The sequence below is a fragment of the Rhinopithecus roxellana genome, chromosome 14, assembly GCF_007565055.1.
Source record: "Rhinopithecus roxellana isolate Shanxi Qingling chromosome 14, ASM756505v1, whole genome shotgun sequence".
NCBI classification, from domain to species: Eukaryota; Metazoa; Chordata; class Mammalia; order Primates; family Cercopithecidae; genus Rhinopithecus; species Rhinopithecus roxellana.
Genome location: NC_044562.1, coordinates 23,721,312 through 23,734,258, shown reverse-complemented (window position 1 = coordinate 23,734,258; position 12,947 = coordinate 23,721,312). Strand labels below are relative to the sequence as shown.

General features: G+C 35.4%; 1 protein-coding gene across 1 annotated transcript in view; it reads left to right on the top strand.

Annotated features, from left to right (window-relative positions):
* The window catches only part of NYAP2 (neuronal tyrosine-phosphorylated phosphoinositide-3-kinase adaptor 2), a 294,179-nt gene extending 286,324 nt beyond the window's left edge, over positions 1-7,855 (top strand). Inside the window, exon 8 of the mRNA XM_010354777.2 lies at positions 2,537-7,855. Within this exon, the coding sequence (XP_010353079.2) occupies positions 2,537-2,764 (228 nt within the window). The 3' untranslated portion in view covers positions 2,765-7,855. The remainder of the gene's footprint in view (positions 1-2,536) is intronic.
* The last annotated feature ends 5,092 nt before the right edge of the window (positions 7,856-12,947 follow it).

Genomic DNA, 12,947 nt, shown 5'->3' with positions numbered 1-12,947 from the left:
ATTAGATTAACTCAACAAACACCTAAAATTTTGTTTGAAAAGTGAATGCTCATGTCTATGGTCCTGAGCTAGGAACTAGAGGACACTAAAAGGCATAAAATACAGCCCATCTTTTCAAGGAACTTTCTATCAAATTAGGCACAAGCTAGATATTTATCAGAAAGTATCATCTTCTGGGCTCCAAGTCCAAGCTAGTAACTTTGATTTAATTATTTAATAAGCAGTTTTTATTCACTGATAAAGTCACAAATATAGTTGTATTTTTGAGTAGCATCTGGAAACAGTAATACAAATAACAATAACTATAATTATAATTTATAAGTAAAATTCAGGTGATGGAGCATAATATAATAGAAAGAATGTCAACTTTGGAGTCAGACAGACCTGAGTTTGATATAGGTCTGTATCATTTATTAGCTATGACCATGATCTAGTTTCTTAAACTTTCTGAGACTTAGTTTTGTAATTGTAGCATGTAGATAAATTCTTTCAGTGTGGCTTGGAGGATTTAACATAAAATAGAGCTCTTTGCACATGCCTGGCAGAGTGTAGGTATGGAAAACTGCTAGGTATTCATCAGTGTTAGAATACTGAGACTTAGGCAATGCTTTACTGTTTTTTAAAATGAATTGACCTGCATCATCCTATTTAAACCTCACACCAAATTTATCAATTCACTCATTCAGATAAAGAAGTCAGGAAGCCTAGTGACCAATGGAAATTTGACACATGAGGATTTAAATCCATGTTTTCTAGGTCTAGGACCTGCCCTCTCCCTAAATGATTAGGAATTGTGAGAATTTGATTTAGTTTTGTTCACACCAAAATCTACCTGCCTGGTTTTAGACTAGATATGTAACTTCCTCATCTATGCATAGAGTGTTGTACTAATCCATGCTCCCAATTCTTTCAGTTCTATGTATACATACATTGAGAGGCAGCATCGTGTAGCTGTTAAAAGTATGAGTATTGGGTATAAACTCTTGGGTTCAAATCTTGACTCTGCCATTTGTTGGCTCTGTAACTTTGGGAGAGTTACCAAATCACTTTAAGTCTCATTTTATTCATCACTATGGGTTAATAAATAGTAAAACTTCAGGGCATTTTGGTAAGGAATAGATGAATTAAACTATGCAAAGTACTTAGCATGAAATCTGATATAGAGTAAGCATTATGTATTTGCTGTAATTATCACCCTAAAATTGTAACAGCAAGTTCAATGACTTCAAGTGCACTATTTTAATGCTTCAAGTCATAGAGTAGATTTGCTTTAACAATTATGTGGAAGCTTCCACAACCTAGCTGAGCTCATGGGCCCAATTTTATTGCCGCCCTTGTGTGACAGACTCAACACGCTAGCTCTGTTCCAAAGAACAGTTACTGGTAGACATGGTGCCACATATACCTGGAAGCAGTGGTATAATATTTCAGGTGTCCAGTAATATATACATATGTGTGTGTATGTATCAATATATCGTCCACACTGAACTTTCTCCTGGTAACCAACTTGACCTCATGAATCTATTTTTCCAAGTTTTTGAAGTTGATTAGGATCCTTGTCATTGTGACTATAGGGACCAATGATTCTAATGTAGAGATTTGCTGAAGCATCAAAAACTATGGCAAAAACTTCTTTGCAGGAGAAATATTTAAGCGTTTACATTCTAAGCGTATGATGTGCACTTAAAATCATTTTGATGAGATGAATTATTAAAAATATTCTACTACATTCTCTTTATAAATAAACCTAAGTGTTTAAAAATTATTTCAAGAATAAAACAATGTTCATTAAAATCTTTAAAACATATCACATTCATATTAGACCTCACTGAAAAGTAATTCCAATTATTGAATTTAAAAATATGGGAACCAATAAGACAATGGAGCCAACATAAAGTTACAGGTATATATTTGGAAAATTGCTTAAAAGTGTAAAAGATTTAACTTTCATATCATGAACTTTTAGAACATATTGAAAAATATTCATGCCCAAATTGTTGTTAAATATCACGATGTTTACTAATTTAAGTACAAAGTTTGTATATGGTTTCCATTCTTTCAGTTTTGTTTTGTAAGAGTTATCTCTTAATTTATCTTAAGAGTTTTTAGACTGGGCATAGTAGCTCACATCTGTAATCCCAGCACTTTGGGAGGCTGACGCAGGAGGATTGCTTGAGCCCATGAGTTTGAGACCACACTGGGTGATACAGAGAGACCTCATCTCTATCAAAAATTAAAAAAAAAAAAAATAGCTGGGCATGGTGGTATGTGTCTGTAGTCCCAGCTACTGGGGTGACTGAGGTGGGAGGACCACTTGAGCCCAGGAGGTCGAGGCTGCTGTGAGCTGTGATTGCATCATCGTACTCTAGCCTGGGTGACAGAGTGAAACCTTGTCTAAAGCAAAACAAAACAAAAAAGAATTTTAGAAGAGATATAGAAACACCTGACATTGTTCTAAGAAACTACTAGCACAGTGCAAAAGAAATATGCTTTCATTCCATTTTTTCTTCTGTATTCACTCTTTCTTTTTTGCTAGGTGGCATGCATGCAGTGGTTTCATGGAGACCATACAATGCTTGAGATGATTGAGAAAAAGCGTTGCTTGTGCAAGGAAATAAAGGCTAGACAGAAAACGGAAAAGGGCCTTTGCAAACAGGATAGCATGCCTATCTTGCCCAGCTGGAAGAAGAATGCAGGTGCCAAGAAGTACAGCCCTCCACCCTATTCTAAACAGCAAACGGTATTCTGGGATACTGCCATATGAGTGTGCGCAGGATGGTGTGAGCTCCACATTTCTTAATATGAAGAGGGAGGTCGACTCGGTCCTATGACAATGAACTGTTACATATCTTTTCTGTGGGAGTGGAATGCCATGGGAAGCTGTGCCTATTCGTGGCAAGTTCAAGATAAAATGCATATGCCCTTGCAATGAAGGCGCACTTATTTATCCCGGATTATTTTGAATCCAGAAGATATTAAAATGTAAATATTTTACTAGTTTATGGGTGACACCTGAAATAATACACATTATACGTATATAAATTACAGAAATATCAAGAGTTTACTATATGATATCATTTCGGTATTAACTGGTTTGTTATCTCTTTTATATGTAATCCCTTGATGCCTTTTATTATTAATTTTTGCATTTAAAATGTTTTTTTTTTTTTACCCTTGCCCACATCTGGTTTCTGTACAAGAGCTCACAACTATAAATCATGTTCAATCACATAATATATGATCTGGTGCTAGTAACATAGAAGTTGAATACCATATTTGTTAAGAGCATCTGTGCTTTTTAAGTTTCAAGGGTTTGACAGGAAATGAATGCAAACGTGATGCTTAATTTGGATGTCCAAGTTACATTGACAACAATATTTTGCTACATTGGCTTTATAAGAATTTCTCTTTAGTATCCTCTGGCAATGGTTAGACTAACCATTAGTCTGATTTAGTAATAACTAAGCAATGGTTAGTCAGACTCCAGAGAGTTACTAGGATATATTGGACATCCCAGCAGAAAACATTTCCTTCAGAAATGACTTTAGGGACATGTGTCCTTGCATCATTGATCTGATGGGAGGAGACCAGGGTTCACTGTGACGATGGAAGGAACAAGGAATTAATAGCTCGAGAGCATGACTGCTTTCAAGAAAGTGGGACCAGTGGCATTATAGCCACCTTAATCACTATATTTAAGTAACTTTTCATGTGTGTGCTTGTTTCCCCAAGAAAATGAGAAATAAACATTCAACTAGACCAGTTTACATATTTTAATGCACTAAATGCCAATCTTTCTAAAAGTTTAGATCCATTGATAGAATATGTATTTCTTGTTAATTTTTTCAAACTGGTTATCACCACATTTCTGGGTCATAATCTTCTGTATGTGATCATCACACCCATTCTCACTGATTATGACACCATGACCAAAGAATTATGGCCATTTTTTATTTTATTTTGTTTCAAGAAAGAAACAGGAAATGCAGGGGATGAGGGATGGGGTGGATTCAATTTTATGTGGTGGTGAAATTTAAGTTTAAAAAATCATATATATCTTTTAAGAAGAACTTGTTAGTTGAATATAAATATTGCCACGAATGAATAAAAAAGAAACTATCGCATATATTTTGTATATTTAAATTACTATTTATGCCTCCTAAAATTGATAGTATGTGGTTCTTTGTTAACAATCAATTTAGTATTATATTTCTGAGAGAAAAGGTGTGTTTTTGAAGTTATTGTTATAGCAGTTTTTCTTGTAAGGGTATTGACAGCAATAGTTCAGTGCTGCTCAATAAAACCAAATATAACAGGAGTTAGAGAATTTTTGTAATCTATATTGCTACAAACCTAGTGATGCTTTATCAGTAATAGTTTCTTTCAAAAGCCTTTTCAGTGTTATAACATGATTTTCTAATATTTTATAATTAATGTGTATTTTGATGTCCAATTCGAATTCTGAAAGAATGAGGAAAAAGGTAAGTGGGAGCAGTGTACGGTTGGTGTGTCTGTGTGCGTGCGTGTGTGTGTGAGTGTGCGTGTACACGAAAGAATACTCAGTGGGAAAACTGTATACATAAAATGCTTACTGAAGTTGCAGGTTCTGCTTGTGTAATTGAGGTGGTAGAAAACCGGGATCACAAATGCAGGAAATTACAAAGGGATCTTAAGTAGCTTAAATAAAACCCGCCAGCATGTTTCACCAGCTATAGATTATGTTTCAAACCCAACAATCTATGGAGCACAAATCTAAGGGTGATGAAAATGTGTTTAGATAAAATCAGAATGGAAATAAAATGTCTTTATGACCCCAGTTGTTATCCTGATTTCAGTTATTATGACCACATATACTCAAGCCTATCAGTCAGATACAAGATACTAATTCTCAGCATTTCTGTGAAACGTACATATTTAGGCTCAGTATGGTGATGATTAACCCTCCCTTAACATTTATATTTAGGGAACATCTTTCTGTGGGGAGATGCAAATGTGTTTTTCAGACGCCTGTCTTTCCCATATCACTCTGATTTAGGCAGAAGGTTTATTTAATGTTGCCCATTTGTCAAGAAGGAAATAAAAGTACTGACGTGATCTGTGTTGGATTAAACCATTCCCATTTGTTCTATCAAACTCACACTAGGGCTAGGTTTCATGCACTCCTTTTTCAAATGCATTATTTTCTGAGGCGGTAACTTGTTTGAAAATTTGACTTTAGGCAACCATTTTCATTTATTTCCGCAAATCTCTACTTAAGTGGAAAGCGACTGAAAGATCTGGAAAAGTGGCTTCACTGAGATTTAACTCAAGAACTGTTATTCTGTGCCTATACAATTGTCTGTTGTGGCAATGATCATTCCATAATCAATTTCCTTTTTGTGCAGTGTTTCTCTAAATGGAGAAAAGGAGGTCATTAGTATGTAGAGAAAAATAAGCGGACTCTCTGACAGTAATCAACCAGGATACTTCAATATGTTAATTTGGTCAGAAGATAGCCTACAGATAGCCAGAACACTATGCTATGATGAAGCTCATATTTCTAGCAGTGCCAAAGAACAAATCATCTCATGGCGTGGTTATCAGGGTGAAAGAGCTCATACTTACGAAAAATGGTCCTCTCACAGCAAATTTCATAGAAACAGAATTTTATTGGATGTCACAAGATGCTTTTACATGTGAAACACTCCTTAGCAGAGAAGATATAAATTTCTTTAGGATTGATGAAAGGAAAATATAAAAATCTGCATTTTTTTCAATCGCAGATGCCAGCATCCTCTGAGGTATAAGAGTAATTTTTTACATAAACAGCGCCCGCATCTCTCCCATGTTTACGCTACTGAAGCAAGCTTGGCGTCAAATGTGATGGATTTGTGTAAATGAAGGTTAATACCCATGTAAAATAATTAGGAAAGCAAAACATCTGGAGATTAAAATTTGTAGTTTTAAAGTATTATATATTCAAACACATGCCAATTGTAGACAACTAGATACAACTTTACTTTCCAAAGTAGTGACAAAATTGTCTTTGAATGCTTCTAGAGAATAAAAGAAGGTTTTTACTACTACATTTTGGTGCAGGTCTTGCCTATACATGGAATTTAGTTTGATTCTTTTGAGCAAATTTAGTGACTACGTCAATAAAACTAAACAAAGCTATTGGGTTATTGTTTTTAACTAATTAAATAAGACATCAACACAATGCACATACAAGTGCAATTTTAATATCACTTCCATATTAAGACAAGTCAGTTTCCTAAAGTAGGAAAGAGCTTGTAAAATAACCACACTCACATGTGAAATTGAGAAACGATTCCTACGATGTAAGCAGTAAGTAATCAGAGATGAGAGGTAATTCACACTTGCAAATAAATAGAAGTAGAATAGATAGCAATTCATAATTCACTGTGTCCCAAACTTAAGTGGAAATAAAAGAAAAATGGTACCTATAGCATTTAACATTATATCGCTACATCCTCCATGTATGCAAAATAGACAGTTAATTGTAGAATGTGGACAATTTGTTATTAATCCATTATTGAGCAACTTATGTATCAGGCATTAAAAAATTCTAAAGCACTGGGTGTTAAACATTGAAAAAGATGTCGTCCCACCTTTCAAGGAGCTTAATTATGCAATCATCAATATTTTCAAAATAAAGCCAATTGTTTTGAAGAATATATACAATTGTGTTTACACAATTCTCTTTTTTTCAGATCAAGTGTATAGTCAAGGTAAAATTCTAAACATACTAAACTTAATGTCTAACTATAGAATATGTTTGTGTGTAAGCCTCGATGTGTGCATATATAATATGTACTGCTGTCTATGTAAATCATTAAAAGGATAACACATTTTGCCATGTTGGACTTGAACATTATGACTTGGGGTTTGGATGATTTAAAACTCTTTGATATTTGGGTCAATTACATTGCAGCAAAATGTGTGTAATATGGAAAAAATGTCTGACTACATTTCCCTTTAAATATTATGAAATTTCAAATTTAAGGGGAATTTTCTTTAAAGAAATGCTGTTGGATTTATCTCAACCAAACATATGTGAAAATTCTTTTGAAGTGTTCAATTGTTCCCAAATATAACTGGGTTTGCCCACCCTAAAAGCATCTACATTTACACATGTATACACCCACGTACAGTATACATACTGTATATAATATATATGAAAATGTTTAGTATGCACTTCTTTTGATTGGAACTCCTTAAGTTAACATTTATAGTGTAGCAACTTGTGTAAAGTGCACTGTGATTATAAAAAGCAAAGCACAGTAAAGTCACAGTCTTGTTATCTTGCACTAAAAATGTGTTTACGTATTTAGCAGTTGTATGTTTACTTTCTTGCTCTTTCAGACAATTGAAACAAATAGCTATGACAAGATGATATAAAATAATATGTTTTTTAGTGGATAATGGCACTACATTTTTAAAAGACAGGGTTTTTAAAGAAAACCATTTAACATCCATTCCAATATAACATGTTTACCATATCTAAAAATTTGAATGTCATATTGCATTTTTCATAATTCATTAGAAATGTCAGGTATGTGCCTGAAAAATTGTGCAAATAAGCATTAGATAACAGATTTCTCTACTCATGTGTTATTAGCCATTTCTATATACATAATAATATAAACACTGATGTTTTAATGTCTCTTAATTTTTGTACTTGATTTTTTTAGGTAACATGTAATTATAAATGTACTTTGATACTACTGAAGTAACCAGATGTTGTTTGAAAATAAATTGTTTTCTTTAGTGCATTGGCAATATTTTACAATACTTTTTGTGCTTATTTATTTGTGCTCCCGTGTAATTCTAATAAAAGCAATAGTTTAAATTAGTTGACTTTGTCGTTACTGGTATTTTTTAATCAAGAAACAAAATAATAACTTTTTCAAAGAAAAATACAACATTTTTCAACTTCTGCAGTTGACCATGAGATTGCATGTATTGTAGAAGACTAATGCTGGTGAGTATTGAGGGTCTAGACTTTCTAATTTGTTATGTGACCCCTAGTTGTCCTTAATCACTACTTGGCTTCTCCCTCAAGGTGACCCATTAAGTAAGAGGAACATTGACGCTTCTCTTTCTTCTGTATGTACCTAATTCCAGTTAAATGACTCAGAGTGCATCGAAGATGTGCTGGTGGCATGAAAGAGAAAATTCTGGCAGTCCTAGACCTGTGTATGTCGGCAAGATATTTATTGGAGGGGTACTACTTAGCACATTCATTTATTCAGTCATACTTTTGGAGTTAACCTGGTTTAAGTCAGGAGCAAGTCAGTATGTATAGTGTTGCTAGGATATCAATATCTAAAATATCATTGAGCATGGTAAATATATGATAAGATTCTGGAGCTCAGTCAGTTTACAAAAAATGCTCATAAAATAATGCAGAGACTTCTAATAACTTCTTTTTTTTTTTTTTTTTTTTTTTTTTTTTTTTTTTTTTTTTTTGAGACGGAGTCTCGCTGTGTCGCCCAGGCTGGAGTGCAGTGGCACGATCTCGGCTCACTGCAAGCTCCGCCTCCCGGGTTTCCGCCATTCTCCCGCCTCAGCCTCCGAGTAGCTGGGACTACAGGCGCCCGCCACCGCGCCCGGCTAGTTTTTTGTATTTTTTTTTTAGTAGAGACGGGGTTTCACCGTGTTAGCCAGGAGGGTCTCGATCTCCTGACCTCGTGATCCACCCGCCTCGGCCTCCCAAAGTGCTGGGATTACAGGCTTGAGCCACCGCGCCCGGCCGAGACTTCTAATAACTTCTAATGGCTACTTCATCAACCACTTACATACTCTTATATCCAATCTCAACATAATTATAATTTCATAATTCCTCACCAATTATTTCCATGTTCATTTCATAAAAAGAAATAAATTTATTCTCATTGTTTGGTCCCACCCTTCCAGCTACTCAAATGCTCGGTGTGCTACTCTACGTTTTGGTTGAACAAGAACTAACCTATCACCACCCCACCACCATCAACAGTCCAACCTTCCATCCATCTCAGGCCATGAAAAAAAGCTCACCAATATTTGAAATTATTGGTCTTTTCCATTCTCCCAATGTCCATTACAACTCGTTTTATTCCAGCTCTGTGATCTCAGATTCTAATTAAATTATGTTGACACAATGATGTGAATGACTGATAAAACAATGTTCATCCTATAGTGATTTGTATTTGAGAAGATTCTTATTAACATGCCTGAGTGAATATCTATGAGAATGTCAGGTAATGTGACAAACCAAGAGATCGGAAGAACATAACTTTAGAGAAAATTTTGCATAACATCACCTCACCTCATGCCTTGTAGAGTGGTGGTTCTCTCAAATCTTGCCGTGCAAAAAAAAAAAAAAAAAAAAAATCGCTTGGTCAGTTCTTAAAAACTCCCAATGTCCAGAAGGCTGCCTGAAGCAGTACACAGGTGCTGGCAGTTTTAAAAAAATCTACTAGATGAGTCCAATATGGAATCAAATTTGAGTATTAAAGCAGTGCTTCTCAAACTTGAATGTACATTCTTACCACCTGGCATACAGGTTCTGATTTAGAAAAGTTTGAGAGTAGGAATCTCTAGCAAGATCTCAGAAGATGCTGATGCTGCCTGTCCATAGATCACCCTTTGAGGAGCAACTCCTTGGCAACTCACTTCTCTGCCTATACGTAGGGAGCCTTTTGTAGCCACTGCCTAAAGCACTACCACTCAAAGCCTACTTCAGAGACCAACAGCACAGCATTATCCTGGGACTGGTTAGAATGGAAAACGTTACCTTTATCCCCGATAGATCTTTAGGGCTGAGGCTCATGGATCGTGTTTCAGCCAGCCATATAGGTGATTCTTATGCCCAGCAAAGTTTGAGATGCATTGTCTTAGACCAATGTGGCTTTCAATCATGGCAACACATTACATTCTTGTGAGATTTTTATTTAGTGCTGATGCCTGGGCCCCTCTGTCAGAGATTATGATTTTATTAGTCTGGAGTTAGGGCTAGACAACTTTTTCTTCTTTTTCTCCTCCACTTTTTTCTCTTTTCTTCTTTCTTTCCCAGAACCCCCTAGGGGATTAGAATATGACGCTGGTACTGAGAAAGCTATATTAGAGAATCAACTCTGTCCCATACATTGGAAATTGCATCATTTCCCCCAGAAATAACATTTCATCCACTGGACCAAACACAAGAATGTACCACTTCGTAACCCTCCTCATCAAAATGACTTTCAGGTACTTCAGGGTAAAGAGTGGTGTGAAAAAAAAGTGCCAGCTTTTGGTTAAATCAGCTCCTTGTGATTGGTACCCATCGCTCATTTTAGGAGGCCAATATTTTTCATGAGAGCAGGCTTATATTTAAATTATTCTAAATATTGCTTAGAAATTAGTGTCAAGTGCTCTGAATTGTTGATAACAGTATTAGGATTGTGTCATGTTTTTCCCCAGTTGGAATTAATGTACACTCCTCAAACACCCCCCCTACCTTGATACACAGTGTTGTGCTTGGGTCTTCATTACAATGCCATCTGTCTTATAATAGTTATTTCTTTGGGAATTTATCCTCTCTACTTACATGGTGAGTTCCAGAAAGAGAAGTTACATTTATTTGCTATAAATCTTATATTCTACAAAGTGCCTGGCCAATTGCTCTGCACATAAAACTATTAGAAATGTTCATTTATTTCATTTATGTGTTTATTCAACAAATACTAACTGAAGTCCACCTGTATACCAAGCACTGTTCTGGACATAACAGGCCAAACTCAGTATGCTTGTAAAGCTTTGATTCTAATTGATTTATATATTCTTTTGAGATTATATTTTCTGCTCTTCTCTCTCATTATATGAAACAAATATTGGGTGAGACCCTAGGACACTTTATATGCCAGAATTGTTATACACACATGTCATACATGTGAGTATTATTTAGGGAGTTTTGTATCTATATATTTAAACCCTGCTTTTTATCCATATAAAGCAATAGTAATTAATGTGCAAATATAGCAAGGTGACACACATTAGAAATGTGTGAGAATTTTAACAAGAATGAAACACAGTCGGAGCATGAGATAAAATCAATCAGGAATAATTTTAGTTCACAAAATGCATACAATGATACCCTAAGTATCACTACTTATGGGTTTATAATTCATTATAAAAGAAGACTAAAAATAACAATAGTAATGACCACTACAATTTATTTCTTACTTTATGCAAAACACTGAACTAAGTTTTTAAGACATCTTATTTAATTCTTACCTCAACCCTATGAATATGTTCTTTCTCTGGGTAAAGATGCTGAGGTTTAGAAAACTTTCCCAAGGTAATGCACAATAGTAATTGATTGTGGAAATTCAAACCAGGCTTATCCGAATTGAAAACACAACCAATGCAACATAGACTCTTATTTAAATTAATTTTTATTAGTTTGCTATTCATCATATACAGATACTCAAAGACATTTTAATCACTATGCAGTTCCATGTAGCCTGAATGGAAGTGACCCATCTAACTTAGGTATATATACTCATCACTAAAAAAGCAGCATTTTTCTCTACAACACAATGAACTTCATAGGTAGTACAGATCAGTGTAGGGGAGGTTATGCTTGTTAAAGTCTTTGTCATTAATAATTTCTTATCGATCTTCTAGCTGGTTTCAATGAAGAACAAATCAGTTTGCTAGGGTCAAATAGTAAGTTGTCTTTTAAATTGATTCTGCTTGTTGATTTTCCTTAGGGTAACTATTGTTGCCTTCTGGAGGTATTTTGTTTTAAAGAATGCATTAACCTAAAATTTTGTCTTTCTTTGTGAATATACCATATGATATCACATTTATTAAGGAAAGGGAAAAAAGAGAGAGAGTGAGACTTGGTAGTAAGTTAAAATGTCCCATCCCACTGGGCACTTGTGCCTCAATACTCTAACAATATTTTCTCACAAGGGTCCTTGAAAGGTGTTACTCATAACACTTCAATATAAAAAAATTCACACTTTTTTAATTTTAATAGTGAAGACTTTTTTTTTTTTTGAGACGGAGTCTCACTCTGTTGCCCAGGCTGGAGTGCAGTGGCTGGATCTCAGCTCACTGCAAGCTCCGCCTCCCGGGTTCACGCCATTCTCCTGCCTCAGCCTCCTGAGTAGCTGGGACTACAGGCGCCCGCCACCTCGCCCGGCTAGTTTTTTGTATATTTTAGTAGAGACGGGGTTTCACCATGTTAGCCAGGATGGTCTCGATCTCCTGACCTCGTGATCCGCCCGTCTCGGCCTCCCAAAGTGCTGGGATTACAGGCTTGAGCCACCGCGCCCTGCCAATAGTTAAGACATTTTTACTTGAATATAAAGCTAACATATTAAACTACTTTATTTCATTCACTGAATCAATATCTCTTGAATGCTTGTTATAATACCAGCCATGGTGACCAGTGATTAGGCTATGGTCATGAATAAAAGACGGCAACCCCACTTATCTTGGAGCTTATATAATGGATATAATTATTTATATCAATGTTGAAGTTGGTAGCATCAACTTAACCCAACCTTCACCTTAAGGACTACAAGGTATGATGTTCAAGTGCTACTCAGATGTGGCAAAACTCATAAGTATTCAAACAGCTGCAAGGAGCCTGCTCTGAGACTAGAAGATTATACACTGCTAGCAGAGGCATTATTTTGCCCATCCTCCTCATTCCCTTGGGGTTTGACACCTGTTTGTCAGCGATTACACATATAGACTTACTGTTTTGTTGGTAAACATATGCTTTTCCTTCACAATAAGAAGACTATGAAGAAAATGATACAGAGGCCTGAAATAACTTTGGAGATCATTAGATAGCCATGAGTTTAATTCTCTCAGAATGGTCTGCTTGCCTGAGGATCCTCTAGACTTTTTCTGAGACTAGAATTCACATGTTTGTTCCACATGTTTGTTCTACTCTAAAATTTTCTTAA